Raw genomic sequence first — 16,193 nt, forward strand, 5'->3', positions numbered from 1 at the left:
AACAACTCATCCCAAAGTCCTAGTGAAGTTTTAGACTTAAAAACTTCAATAGCTTAAAAATACACCAAGACATTTGGGACATGATCAAGAGGTTATATCAGGGATATCTAACAACTAGTTCAGTATGCTACTGTTCTAAACAGAAAAATTTCCTCTAATTCAGGAGGGTCTATAATTTGAAATAGTCTTGAGTATAGTCAGAACCAAATTGAAATGTTTTGGGGAATATTTAAAACAAAGCTCAAATAATGTCAATCTGTGGTTTTCTAAGTCAAAATGTGGCCTGCAGAATTAGTAGCTCCTATACATATTTCAGTTTGACATCATGCCCAAGTTAACACCTATTTCTACAGGCAGGTCATTGCCAGTTCTCTTGACTGATGTCTTGCCACCGAACTCCAATGACTCCAGAAGAGAGAGTGGGGCTTGTGACTCTGTTCAGGTCTGCCTCACTTAAATCCAATTTACTTGAAAGTTAGGACATCAGGGGCAACTAGTTGGCACAATGAATAGAGTACAGGCCCTGGAGTCAGGAAGACCTGGGTTCAAATTCAGGCTCAGTCACTTAATAATTACTTAGCTGTGTGACCTTGGGCAAGCCACTTAACCCCATTGCCTTGCAAAAAAAAAACACAAAAATTGGGACATTATCCTCATCATGTCATTGGTCCTCTTCAAGAAAGAAGGACAAACAACAGTGATTTCAACAAAATCTGATCTCTCTCTCTCTCTCTCTCTCTCTCTCTCACTCTCTCACACACACACACACACACACACACACACACACACACATTCTCACTCTCTTTCACAAAAAGCATTATTATACTTCCAGATTTGAATCTAAGCTTTGAGCAAGAAGCTTCTCTTTTCCTATCCTGAAGAAGGGAATATTTTTATTACTTAGGTCACAAGGTTTTTTTTTTCCTAAATAAGCACTTTGTAAACCCTTAACATGCCATAGCAACATGTATTATCATAGTATTAAAATTAAACAATTTCTTTTCTAACATCAACAGTTCAGAGACAAAACATTACATTTTAATGACCTCTATCTTAGCAAGTATTTTCAACAAAAGATTAATTTAGGACTTTTAGCTTGTGCTAGAATGAAAAGCTAATTCTAGTACCAAGAAACACATATTTTTTTTTCATATTACTAGAATGTTCTATGGAAAATCAAGATATGAGCAAAAATAATTTCATACTTTTTCTTAGCATTTTCTTCCCATCTATTCCATATATTTCTGTAGCCATAATGATTTTCAGATAAACACCCATCATCAACAAAAATTCTACATCATAACAAATATCCTCTATTCTTTCTAAGTGGCTCTTCTCCCTTTTGGCAAGGATCAACAAAATATCATAAGATTTAAATATTAATAGGAATTTATTCAGCTTACCAATATCTTCCATGAGAGTACTAAAACAGAATCATCTAAATTGAATTTTGGAAAAAGATCAATGTATTGGGATGTGCATTAACTGCTATGTTAATAAACTAAATTGTGCATTGTAAAAGTTAGTCTTCATTGAAATTAATATCATGCTGAAAATGACCACAATACTACTAGGTGATTCACCTGACCAGAAGGTAGGTGGAAGAGTACCAATAGTAATTGGAAATAAGAATAAAAGTACTTGCAGAGGTGAGCTTATACCTGGTTTAGTGTATCTAGACATTTATTTGATTTCCTCTGAGCAGTCAATATTTCTTTTTAAAAACTTGAGCTTTATCTTTTTTTTTTTCCCTTCAAGGCAATGGGGTTGAGTTGCTTGCCCAAAGCGACACAGCTAGGTAATTATTAAGTGTCTGAGACTGGATTTGAACTCAGGTACTCCTGACTCCTGGGCAGTGCCCTATCCATTATGCCACCTAGCTGCCCTGAGCTTTATCTCTTTAAAAAGCTATATGCAATAAAGACCTAGAGAAATCTGATCAAGGCACTTAATGTGGCAGAATAGAGTTACTTTTGGAGAGGGGTCAAAAAATTCTGAGTGTATATGTGATAAAATATGCTATAAGCATTTCTGTCAGCAATTGCCTTATATAATATGAGAACAAACCATTTTTCTTTATTTTTTACATGGAGGAAAATGTAATCAATTGATACTCACTGAAGCTACATTCACAAAATCATCATCAGAAAGGGTTTCCAACATTTCAGAGACAGAAGTACGAATCAGCCTTAGAGTTAATCCACTGACACTTCCACTCCTAAACAAACAAGGGATTCATTTCATGAATTTTATTAAAAATAAATATTAAATCAAATCGGTAATATGTAAGTTATGATTAACTCAAAAAGCTTTTTTAATGTGCTTATAGTCATTTCTAAAATGTGAATCATTGTAAAGGAATATTCAATGGACAGAAAAAGTTAAGAAAGAAACTAATTTTTACTTACCCTTTTGTTCTACATAAAAGAAATTAGAATACAAGAATATTTTTAAATTTCCAAATGCTGTTTCTGAAATTATATGTCAAGTAAGGATGCATTATGGAATATACATGTTTAATATGTGTTGTGTATTTATGTAAACACATATGTTACTGTTCATCAATTAACTTCTTTGAGAAAGTATATTCTATTTCCTAAAATTATCTTTAATAGTTGCAAATTGCTATCAGCTATCATTTACCTTAATAATTTAATTGTGTTCCCCCCAAACATTATTTAGTTTACCTTGCCATTTTAGTTTAAACTACCACTAAGAATTTATATGATAAGAAACTATGAATAAAACATGAGCACAACATATAATGTAACATTCTCTTATTCATCAAATAACAGTTTCTTTTCCCATTTGATCCTCCATGGTTTTTCTGACATTTTATTTTACTGACTGACCTCCTACTTCTTTGAATATGCCATCTTTTTTTTCCCTTCACTGGCTCTTTTATCTTGCCCTTTCCCATGCTCGCTCACTGGCTACCCAAATGTAATCCTCTTGAATATATTCCCTTGATGTTCTTTTAGTCTCTCTCTCGATGCTCTGACCAACAACCTGAACCACAGATTATAGTTCCCACTCTATACAGTAGCAGTACATCTACTATGTATTCTTCATGCATTTTCTTTCTTTGGACAATTGAATTCAGCATCTATCCCTGTAATTGATTACTCAAAATCTAATACAAATGCTTTTTAAAACCATTCTCTCCAGAGAGAATCTATTTCATCAGCATGTAGGTCTACTCTCAAAGAGTAGCAAGTATTTTTTAATGAGCTGAACTAGGATACTGATAGAATGAAAAGAACAATTTAACCAAAACAACATATATTTATTTCATTTTCACAAAAGACTTTGGGAATTCGCATTCTAGTTTTTTTTCTTATTTGTTACTCTCCCTTAACTTTCTCAGCTAGCTTTATAAGCTTTTAGAGAGATGAATTGAACTAGTTTGCTTCAGGGCAAAACTTAAGTTGGAGAGAAATACAAATGTTCACAAAAGCAGGTATATGCCATTTGCTTGCATTTAAAACATCAAATGCAGTCTTTTTTTAATGAGGCAAAGTGACCAAGGAATAGATTCCTTTTACACCAAAGTAATTTAATTTGGAATTGTCCTAACTCATTTTCCTGATTCCTTAATGTTCTTCTGCTACAGCAAGTCTCTACTGTAAGAGATGGTTTTATGCAAACAGACTCTTCGAAGAATGAAGAAATCTTCAATATAAATCATAAACTTCAGTTGCTTTAACTTCCCTTATTCTTGAGAAAGCCCCATATAAACACTCTCTAGTTTCTGAATTTTATTTCATTGTTTTTATGAAATTCTCGGTATTTAACATTTGCCAATTTTTGCAATAACATCTATCCAAATGGATTGAAGCTAGATTCTATTTTATGGTATTTTAGGTTTCTTTTATGTGTAGCTGAAGCAATGTGGCTCTACGCATATCTGTACTAAAACACATTTCCCCTGTTTTCAGAAATAAGTACTTACGTAACAGAGTTACTCAAGATATAGAAGGAAAATTGAAAATGCAATTGTACCTCATAGAAAGCTCACATCTGAGTTATAAACCATAATCTTTTATTCAAAAGTAAATTCTTTCAACTCTTACAGGGTATGCTTTTTACAGTATGCATTTCTTCCCTCTATAATGTTAAAAATCACTCTAAATACTGGGTCTTTTTCGATCTACCATTCTCAGCTCTCTGAAGCACAGGAAGGGGTTTTTCATTCCAAAAAAAATGCACATGAAATATTAAAATACTTACACGTCAACTAGAATAAGCATATCTTTGGGAGATGCAGCTCCTTGGATATACCTGCAAATGATATTATTAAAAATGAGAGGAGGGAAGTTACACTTATAATGATTGAATTTAGAAAGCAATATCTTTGATCATTCAACTATTTATACTCATTTATATAATTTAATTCAATTTGTTTTGGTTGCATTTAATAAAAATTTATGCTTTCCATGTGCAAGGCAATTTTTAAGTCCTGGAGATTCAAAAAAGAAAAAAAACTCAAGTCTTTGTCAATGATATTGATTTTGATGAATAGGGAAGAAACAAAAATGCAAAATTAACTAAATAAAAACTAAATATAAGTAATGTAAAATGTTTTTTTAAATCTTCTTTAACAATTTAAGTAACATCTACAAGTTAACATATCATAATTCATGCACATTTTGTCTGTGCCTAAGGTTCTTCACAAGGGTAAGGGATTTCAGAAATGCTGAAATCAGTATTACAGAGTCACTTATGCTGCCATTTCTGCAATAAAGAAGCAACCACTTAATTTGTTTTTATTTTCCTGACAATAGTTTTGTTCCTTATTTGTATGAACCATGAGAAGAAGCATAAGTTCAATCCTCCCAATCCTTAAAATCATAATACCTGCTTATATTTTTCCACTTAAAATGCTTTTACATAGTCAGGAACAATTTAGTTAATTACCACAGCTGTTAAAAATAATTATCAATAGATACAATTGACTTGATCCTTCCTGTTCTGCTTTTATTAAACAGTTACTTATATGTTTATTGAATTGAATCTAATAATAAGCAATACAGGGGTAAAACTGAGCTGTCTCCTTCCCACAAGCCATCCCCTCCATACCTTCTTCTCTGCTAGGAGATCTCCATAGAAATTCCTATATTCTAAAAAGCTTTAGTAATTATACTGAATATAATCATTTAAATTAATGCATTTGGCAATATTAAATGGAAATATTAATTCCAGGTTTTCATGATTAATTTTAACCCAATATTCTTCAGTGAACATAATTTACCATACTTTAACTGACCTTATGTTAGAAAGACACTCAAATGGTTTATTAATTAATAATACTGCTTGTTACATAACAGGGAAAGGGACTGGGTCAGTACCTGTGATTTTAGTGATATTGAGCCTTGGCAGGTATGCTCACCATTTTCTATATAAATTATAATCTTGGAGATGTATTAAAGAGTTAAGAATTTGAGTAATTTATCCAAGGTCACAGAGCCATTTTATGTCAGAAACAAGACTTGAACTCAGGTCTTCCTAACTTTATGGCCATATCTATCTGTAATACATTAATGCCTCTATGTCAAAGCAGTAAGAACATGAATTTATATAGCGCATCAATACTATAGTACTTTCTAAATTGTAACTCTGAGATAATATAAATATTAACAATTTTATATTATATATATATATAAGGATCTGAGATTTAGAGCGGTAAAGTTAGAATAGGTCATATTAATGATAAGCAATTAGAGTAGAAAACTGAAATCAAGTAATCCTGATTCCATGGGACAAATGTTCTTTGCATTATGTTACATTGCCTCTTATTAGTGGGAGAAAAACATAATTTTTTCAACAAAATAGGTATTTTTTTTGCATGTTATCTTACCATGGCCTTCTGCGTACATCATAGAGATCAATCTTGTTTGGTGTTCGAGTTTTATCAACCCATGGAGAAGCTAAAAAAAAAGATACAAGGCATAATTAAACCAGTATAACATATACCCTTCAGAGGAAGTCTGTCTACTGACAGACTTCACAAATAGTCAAAAAACATAAGCCCATATATCTGCAGCAGAGTTCATAAAGAAAAAAATTCTACAGTTTCAAGGAAAATCACAAAGCTGTGCCAGAGGAAATCAATGAAAATCAATTCTTTTATTTTTTCATATGAAACTGAAATGAACATTTAGACATGTTTCTTTTTCTTGGTACTTCTCAAAAACTGATTTCCCAGATGCCTAAAAAGCTTGCCATTTGTTTTTATGATCATACAGAACTCAAGAAATTAAAAAAAACTATTTTATATTACAAGGATCTATATTTTCTTTTTATATTCATCAGATTTATTCACACATAACCATTTATGCTTTTTAAAAAAATGTGATTCAGTTTTTAGCCCCATATCCTCATTATATCAAACAATGATTTTTTTGGAAACAGAAAATAAGAATGTCATTCAGAAATCAAAATTATTATTCTAAACAAGTATAGTTCATTAATGCTTTAAAACTTTAAAATATTCAGTGAAAATAGTGGGAGCATGAATGATTAGTTATAGAATACATGCTTGAGTAGTCCTGTAAAATCTGTGACTTAATTGGAGTACCTGAGAATTATCACTGAGTATTAGGAATTCTTTTCCATCTGAACCCCATATAAGATATACTACAGGACAGTATCTCTTTGCAAGCATGTATAGTCCTCTTACATGCAATAGCCCAGTCACTGATGAAAATTACATCTTAGTTGTTATTTAAATTTTTTTTTCCATAAAGGACATTTAAAAACTCAGGTATTACAGCCCAAGTATGCTTGCTGCAAAGTAACCAATGAAAAAAAAAATAAATTGATACAGAATTGCTGACACATCAGTTCCATTTTTAAAATCTATTTTATTGTTCTATTATCTAATTAAATTTGGATGTTCTTGGGAGTGAATCTGTTACTTTTCATGACAGGATTTCTATAAACTTGCCTTCATGTTTATAGGCTTTTTGTTGAGTTATGATGTGACAATACTCATGCTCTTTCATGTCTATCCTTATAAAAATGTTTAACATTGGTATCAGCAAACATTTCTTTGGTTGGCAAAGTGTTTTCTAGGTAAGATAGTTTTTTTGATATTTTGGGTTCCTTGATGTGGCTACTATTTATCTCAGTTAACCTTTTACAGTACATGGTTGCAATCAAGGTTAATAGTTTTATCTATAATTTATTTATTTTATAGTTATTTATTTATGGCAATGGGGTTAAGTTACTTTCCCAAGATCACACAGCTAGGCATTTATTAAATGCTTGAGTCCTTATTTGAACTTAGGTCCTCCTGACTCCAGGGATGGTGCTCTATCCATTGCATCACCTAGCTGCCCCATAATTTCTTATTTAAAAAAAGTTGATTCATTTAAATAGACAACAAGTTTGAAGTTATTACAACTGTATTCAATGCCACTTCATCCATACCAATTCTTTTAATTTAAGTTTGACGTTGACATTTGTTTTAACTTATTGATGATATAAATTAGCACAGGTGTATTCTTATATGATAGTGACAATGCCATATAGTTACAACTTTTATAATATAATATCTGAAAAATCACAGTTTTATATGACCCAAAATAAATAGAAAGACACATGGTAGATAAGAATGGGTTACAGCATATTTTCAGTGATGACTTACATACTAGAGTAGGACAAGTCACATCATCAAAGATATATATATATATATGAGCAGAAAAGATTAAGAATGGAGAATTATCCTTAGGTTGGACTTGAACTGTATTGATAATTCGAGTGCCAGACTGAACCCCTGAGGTATAAAACGACCTTAAAGAAGGCCTCCAGGACACTGAATACATTTTTGAGGGAAGATTATAGAGAACATGGTTAAGAATCACACTCGGGAGAAGATGTGAATTAAAATCCACTTGGAAGTATCACTTTACCATTGAAGTATTATAGTAATGAATCTTTTAGGAGGAGGGGAAGAAAGACAAGGGCAGTCATTCATAGAAATTAAATTGTATAGAGAACTTTTTGCCTTTTTCCTCGATAAATTAAAAGAATAAGAGACAAATTTGCCTAGATTTTTGGATTAAATCAAATGATTAAGATAAAGTAACACTACTTAAAATTCAAGACCTAAAAATACCAGTCACTTCATTTTCCAATAACTTAGAAATACTTTAAGAAATATGTAATCAAGTTATGAAAGAATGCCCTTGTTTTTAATTGTTAACCTCTGATGGATAACACAATTTCAGGTTTAGGTAGATTGCTATTTTCTATTAATATTCATTTTTAAGGTTGATATATATAACTGCCTGGTTGATTTGCCTTACTTTAATGTTTCTTTTGAAGTCAATCTAAAATTTAAATTACAGTAAAATTATATATTAAGATTATATAATCAAAGTTCATCATATTCCTACTAGCTATGTACAGGGTTATACTCCTGGGGTAAAGTTGGTTTGCAACTTTAATAAATGGTTGAGTAAAAGCAGAGTTTAGTACTATGGTTAAAATGAGACTTTTAGATTGTCATTAATTTCATTCATCCAAATTATTTCTGTCTAGATTCTTAATCGATTGCCAATTAAGGTTTTAATTTTGCCTTTCTATTCTAAATAAAATAAATCAACCTATTTTAAGAACTGAAAATATTTTGGAGGTTACACTTTTGAGTACATTTAATACCAAAACATTTCACATACTATAGCATCTTAGAAATTCACATAAAGGATTAACAGAACTTTCACAAAAATAAGAGCAATAAATAGACATGATTATTATTGGGGAATCTCAAATTAGTTCTCCAGTCATTTTTTTTACCATTTACTGTTTCATAATATTATCTTTATGAGTTTTAAGTCAACTTCATATAGAAATGGAAATATAATTACATCACCCATATACTTATGATTTAGTTAACTCAATGATTGAGGAATATTACTAAAATCAGATAATGTATGCCATGTTCCAGACACATATTCAGTTGCACCAGGAATCAATTTGACACTGATATAGAATAAAAACCACTGACCAAAAACATACAATCAAATTAAAAAAAAATTCTACCAAAAAACCACAAGGAGTATGCTCATTTTAGATATTCAAATCACTTTAAAAAAAAAAGAATATTCCTGGAACAATAATGTATTGTAGGTGGAGTTGTGAAGTGATCCAATCTTTCTGAAGAGCAATTTGGAATTGGGTCCAAAGGGCAATAAAACTATACATATCGTTTGACCCAGTAATACCACTACTAGGTCTGTATCCCAAAGAGATCATGAAAAAGGGTAAAAAAAAAACCCACATGTCCACAAATATTTATAGCAACTCTTTTTGAAGTGGCAAAGAATTAGAAATTGAAGGGATGCCCATCAATTGGGGAATGACTGAACAAATTGTGGTACATGAGTGGGATGGAACACTATTGTTCTGTCAGAAATCATGAGAGATGGGACTTCAGAAAAGCATGGAAAGACTTGCATTAAATGGCGCTGCATGAAATGAGCAGAACATTATATGCTGTAACAGCAACATGGGTGATGATCAATTATGATGGGCTTAATAGTTATTGCAGTATAATAATCAAAAACAATATTAAAAGACTTGTGATGGAGAATACCATCCATATCTAGAGAAAAAAGTGAATTATGTCATTTTTTTCTCTAATTTTTTTTCTCTTCAGTTTAGATGTGATTCTTCTTTCAAAACATGAATAATATAGGCACAGGATACTGCACTTCTAATTGTTATCAGTCAAGTTCTTGTAGGACTTACATCCTTGTTTGTCTTATAAAGAATATTGTTAGTTCAGTCACAGAAAAATCTGCTAGGTTAGCACTCTCTTTTAGAGAGCATCTACAATTGAACAACAGACAAAATATTTTCCTAACCACTCCTAGTGTTGGGTTGAACTCCTAAACACTGGTTTATAGTTGGTAGTCAGATGATGATAGTTGTTATACAATAAGCCATAGAAATATGAATTGGAACATTAAATAGCATTTTAGAGTTTCTCCCAAGTTAACAGCTAACATTTTTTTTAAAAAATAGATATCATAATTGCTGGATATTTGGGAATTATAAAGAGCATAGGGAGGCATTGAAGATGTTTTTCTTTATGAGGAAGTCCTCCACATGAAATGAAAGTTAATTGCATTATGAATTAACAAGATCAAATGCTTGCCAGCTATATTTTCCTAAAATATTTTCAAATTAGTGCTAAAACAGAAATAACAAATAAATGTATAGAATTCTGCTCTTTTTCTAGTTCATATTACATGCACTTTTAGTTTCCATGTACTTCATTCTAGTGGTCTATTAGAGAGACAATTCTTTATTGCAAAGTCAAATGATGGGAAAAAGAACAAACTTCTGGTTTATAAATCATCCAGTGTTGTCCTGCATTTAACAAGTTTCCATTTCCAAAAAGATAAATATTTTAAATCTCTTTCTTAATTAATTTGGATATATAGATGTTATTTTCTAATTCAAGAAGTTCTACTTTATTAGAGAATAATATATAAAACATCATAGAACTTGCTTTTAAAATCACTTCCTTAAGCACCACAGATGAAGATTGTTATTGTAAGCCATTTTGTGCTAATAATTAATAGAGAAAATTTTTATTTATACATTTTATTTGACCTAGCAGAATCTTTGTAATATGCACTTAATTTCTGCTTCCCAGTGCAATCTCCTAAAACACCTAAGAAAAATCAACTAATAGAGTGGCTACTACTTACAGTACAAGATAGTACTTTTTCCTCAGTGCTTTCTCATTATTATCATTCTTTTGGTTATGTTTTCTTCATAATAGATCATTCAATAAAGTCTCCCTTTATTTCTCTAAAATCTTATATTTATTTTTCCTTATTGCCTAATCCTATTCTTTCCATTCATAGATCACAATTTGTTTGAGCAAGATTAAGGTCAAGTCAGTTTTCCCAGAAAATCCCAGCCAAGAAAAATCTTTTTTGTTTTTGTTTGTTTAATTTATTTGTAGGAAATGAATATGAATAAAATAGTCTATGTTTCCTAGCTGAAACACACTGAAGGATAAGTCTTAACAGGGCATATGGAGTCCAACGACAAAGTATTAAATAGCATACAAATTAAGAGGCCACAGTTCAAATTGGTCAATTATAATTCACATGTCCTGACAGAAGTACATAATTTTTCTTCTTTATGAGGACTATCATCTTCAGAGAAACCCATTAAAAAAAAGTCAAAACTCAAATTTACTTCTAAAACTTATAAAAAACAATTTTTTTGGGTAATCACTACTTTTCACAGTAGTTCATATATGCTATATTTTGTTTTGCAGTAGACTAAGATACAAATATGACTCTATGTCTTACTTTTTTTTCTCCCTTAAAGGGTAGTTTTGCAAATTTCTTTCCTGCAATATGATTTGTTTTGTAATGTAGAACATGTCTTTCTGACTGTATTCCCATCAATAATCCACCTTCTTTTCAAAATTCAATGTTACTTTCTTCAACACATGCCATACCTCTTCTGAAGACCTTTTTAATTGCTTTTTTGGGTGTGTACACCTTATTTTAAAACTAGCAATAAAAATGCCCAAGTCTATTATTTTTGGGGTGATACCAATGAACCGATTTGAAGACAAAATGAAATAATTCAAGTTCAAGGATTTTGTCTTTTTTTGCCAACCAATATTAAATAAGTAAAAAAAAAATTCTGTCTTTTGGATAGGGAAAAAATCTATGAATCACCTAAGAAGGGAATGCTGAAATTCACCATAAAAACCTCCTCCTTGATTATCAAAACATTTTATTTTTGCTTGGTTTGTCTTTAACACTCTATTAACTCCTTATAGACAAATGATCAAATACACAAATGTATTCCATAATTACTAATTATATGTTGCATCATTTATAAAGCAGTCTTAACTACAAAATGATTTGCTGTGAATTCAGCAGATGGTAGTTAATCCACTTAAAACATTTTCTTTGACATAAGAGTTACTGTCTGTCAGTAGGAGGAGCAGGCAAAATATACAAGTAGATTGGCTAAATGGAATATTATAGAAGTGCAAGGCAGAAAGATAAACAGATTTAATTATTTATATGACCAATATGCAATAGAGGATTTTCAGTAGAAAATAGGGACAAATAAAAGCATATGCAGACAGTGTGATTTCTGATATAGTGGTATTGCTTAATATAATTTACAGATAATCATGTGCTTTAGCATAAATAGAAAATATTTTCAGAGGTTAACAAATCTTTTTGAAAGTATTGACAATGTTACATTTCTAGAGACTTCTGAAACCTTTAAAATACATGTAAATGTAGGAAGTATCTTAAGAGATACTAAGCTATAATACCTACATATGGACTGAATTTTAGGATATTATTTTGTGTCTGGAATATCACATCCTCCTTCCACCAATGCCGATCACACCTTTTCTCCCACTTAGTGCCTTAAAAAAGAGATCCAGAGCACTAAAAAGTTAAGTGACTTCCTCAGAGTTTGGAACTAGAGGCCAAGTTAGAACCAAGGTCTTCCTGGCCCTGAAGTCAGTTCTCTATCCAATATGACAAACTGCTTCTCCTCAGATTTAGAATCTACAAATTATTTGTTTGAATTTATGTGATTTATGATACTTTTTTTCTAGGGTTATATTAAAAGGCTTTAGAATACGTAATATGAAATATCAGAGGAAATATAGAAAAAAGGAAAAATAAAAGAAAGAATGAGAAGAAGCAAAAGGAAAGATAAAGAAAGGAAAAACCAAAGTTGGATTTTAACAAAGGTTATCTTTATGGGTATCTTAATTCAAGTTATTTGTAGAAAGAACAGATCAATAATAAACAATATTCATTGGTTTCCATACTAACATCTTTTTTATTATTGTGTCCCACCAGCAACTAGAGTGATCTTTCATTAGCAAATGTATTAATGTGTGAACCACAGTATAGCTATCACTATGCAGAAAGAATGTTGTTTAAGGAACTTGTTGAAAAAATGACTCACTAAATTTCTCTAAAGTAAAAACTTGGTGCTATAGTGTTTATTATTTTGCATAATCTTGAACTTGTACCAAATATACAAATTGATTGCAAGAGTCTTCTATTGATAACGCTATCATTATTCTTTACAACAAAGGGTTACTTCAGGTTTTCTCAAAGATTGTATCATTGTTACATTCCTTAAGCATAGGATATACAGATGCAATGGAAAAAGAATGAGAAATATAGATCTTCTCTAACTCTTTTATTCAGGTGATTTCCAGGCAAGAATATTCATTTCCTAAATCTATATGTTTGTGTCTAAATTTGTTCATCATTGTGACACTATCACTTAAAATATAAAATCGTAAAATATGAAGTTCATCATTTCTGGTCCAAATTAGCTTCCTATCTTGACTTTTTTATTTCTTTTAAAACTTTTTTTTTGATTTTTAATTTATTTTTTCAACTATTTGTAAAGATAATTTTCAATAGTTTTTATGAAGTTTTCTCCCTTCCATCCTATCCTCCTCCCCCCACCCCCCATAGCAAGTAATCTGACATAGATCATACATGTATAATCGTGTGACATATTATTCAGGATGTGAAAGAAGAATAAAGGGAATATCAACAATGAGGAAAAATAAAAAAAAAATTTAAAGAGATGAAAACAGTATGCTTTGATCTGTATTAAGATTTCATAGATCTCTCTCTGGATGTGAATGGCATTTTTCATTTCAGGCCTTTTAAAATTGCTATAGTGCAGGTCTTTGATGCCCTAGTGCTGAACAGAGCTAAGTCTATTATTTATTAATATACAATGTTGCTCTTAAGGTGTACAGTGATCTCTTGGTTCTGCTCACTTAGAATTACTTCATGTACTGACTTCCCTAATTTTTTAAATTTTCCTAATTTTTAATTCCTATTTTTCCCCAAGATACTTTCATTCTCTCCCTCTTTCTTAAACTTCTTCACTGGGATTTCTCCCTTTTCCAAGTCCAACTCCATAGTATTTCAACCATCACATCAGTTATTGCTTCTTACAAATGCATCTCTTGCATTCTCATTCTTCCTCTTCCCAGTATCCCTACCTTAGTGTAGGTCTAGATCTTAGACTAAATCATGTTAGCTGTCCCATAGATTGCTTCATGAGATAGTCAGTAAGAGTAGGAAGTGTACAGTGTATTCTAGGGTACAGAGGGAATGGAGTTGATTGAGCTAAGTAAAATGGACTCAAGGGAGCAGATTGATGACTAACTTGTTTTGGGAGCAGCCAGTGTTTTGTGATATCCATGTTTCCCATCATTCACATAAGAATGTTTTCTTGTACTTCTCTGAAGGTGAGTTTGTTGGGGAGGTTGGGGGGGAAGAGGAACAAGACGTCTACTAATGTCTGTATTGTCAGATATACCCAGGTATGTGCTCCAGCAAATACAGAGGACATAAATTTTGCCACAGGTTTACTCTATCAGGGAAGTGGCTGGCTAAGGGATGCAGGGTACTGTTATCACTGAAGGGAATCTGTGATGTAATCTATGATGCAAAAGACTGTGCATTATCAACTGCTTTTATGAATACAGTTTTCAAAATATGCCTCTAGGCTACTTTTTCTGGACTTTCTAGCATTCCATATGGAAGTCAAATTAAATTAATTCATGTTCTCAAAACTTATCACTAAATATCCAACATCTGTGAATCTGCAGTTCTGACTCCTTCCTTGAGGGCACCCTCCTTGCATTTTAGAATGCTTAGTATCCCTTGAGGCTAGCCAGGTAGAACTTTCTTTGGGGAGCCCTTTTTAATCTCCCAAGCTGTCTGTGCTTCCCTAACTTAACTTGCATTTATTTAGTTATTTATATCTTGTATTCTCTAAAGATTATTTTGTAAACTCTTTAAAGATAAATACAGCTTTTCATTTTTTTCTCTGTATCCCCTGGCACCTTATATACAGTAAATACTTATAAATATTTAATTTAACTGAATTGAACTTTAAAATAGCAGATAGAGGCCTTGGGCACCTGAAAGATCATTGAAATTAAATCTTAACTGAAATTCTCCATTTAATTGTAATTTAAACTACTTAAATCTAGCAATCTATTACTTTTATTATTCCATTGCTAAAATCTATTCTTTGGTTTCCTGTTATCTACAAAACAAAGTCTAAATTCCATATCTTGGCATTTAAGCCTTTTACATTTGACTTCAACTCAACTTTCCAAGTTTATCCACCCATTAAGTTCTGTAAAGCTAGTCTGGTTACTGTCTTCAGAAGATTCATTGTTCATTTATGACCATTATTAATGTTATCTTCCAACTTGGAATGCCTTGATTCACTTCATTCTTTCTTTTCCACCTATCCAAATTCTACCTATCTTGTTTTCCAAAAACTGAAAGAGGTCTAAAGGGGCATGCAATGGATTAGAACTAGCAGAGTATCTACCATGACAGAGATAAGTGGGTTCAGTCCATACACAGAGTGCAAAATAAACATGAAAATCATTTTTTTCTATTATAAGTCTCCAGAAATGATGTGAGATACTATATGCCAGGAAACCTTTATTTCCTTGTCTTTATTGTTTTACCTGGGCTATCCATAATGAGAATTTAAAATGTTTTCCAGACATGTTCCCCATCCTTCCCCAACCTTAGCCTCATTGTATGTCTGAACGCTTCACATCTTATTCTAAGAAAATCCCAGTATATTGGATAGGAAAATTTTTATTAGGACTTTATTTGATTCTGATCTGACATACTTTGAATCCCATTATTAAATATTATAGCTTCATTTTAAAATAAAGAGAAATGATTCATAAATAATGTCATTTAAAAACTATATAAGGTATTATCTTAGGTTATTTTAAAGGAACCTAATGCTACAGAAAGATTTGCACTCTATAAAGGCATTATAATAATTCAGATTAGTAATTAAAATCTCAATATAATATTAACTATAATGATTTCAAGAGAAATAATAGATGAAATAAGTAGTTTGTGTTGTTATTTTTTGTTTTTGGTTTTTTTTTGTCAAAAAATGATTCAGACAAGTAAAAAAAATCACCAAATTTGACAATTCTCATAGACAATTTTTAAAACAAAAGAAAAAATTATGTGGTAGGATAAAGAACTTCAAAATGAACATTTATAAAAATGAAGTTGAATAATCCATTTATTTTCCTAGTGACATGAAATTTTTTTGGGGGGGTCAGGGAAGCTTAAACCCTTGAGAGGCTTTCAAGAGAC

General features: G+C 31.2%; 1 protein-coding gene across 1 annotated transcript in view; it reads right to left on the minus strand.

Annotated features, from left to right (window-relative positions):
* LOC141494190 (voltage-dependent calcium channel subunit alpha-2/delta-1-like) overlaps positions 1-16,193 on the minus strand; it is a 430,495-nt gene that overhangs the window by 46,370 nt on the left and 367,932 nt on the right. The window contains exons 7-9 of the mRNA XM_074195299.1: positions 5,858-5,927; positions 4,231-4,281; positions 2,119-2,218 (exon numbers count right to left, since the gene is read on the minus strand). Coding sequence (XP_074051400.1) covers positions 2,119-2,218; positions 4,231-4,281; positions 5,858-5,927 — 221 coding nt within the window. The remainder of the gene's footprint in view (positions 1-2,118; positions 2,219-4,230; positions 4,282-5,857; positions 5,928-16,193) is intronic.

Source organism: Macrotis lagotis, chromosome 7 (genome assembly GCF_037893015.1).
Source record: "Macrotis lagotis isolate mMagLag1 chromosome 7, bilby.v1.9.chrom.fasta, whole genome shotgun sequence".
Lineage (NCBI taxonomy): Eukaryota > Metazoa > Chordata > Mammalia > Peramelemorphia > Peramelidae > Macrotis > Macrotis lagotis.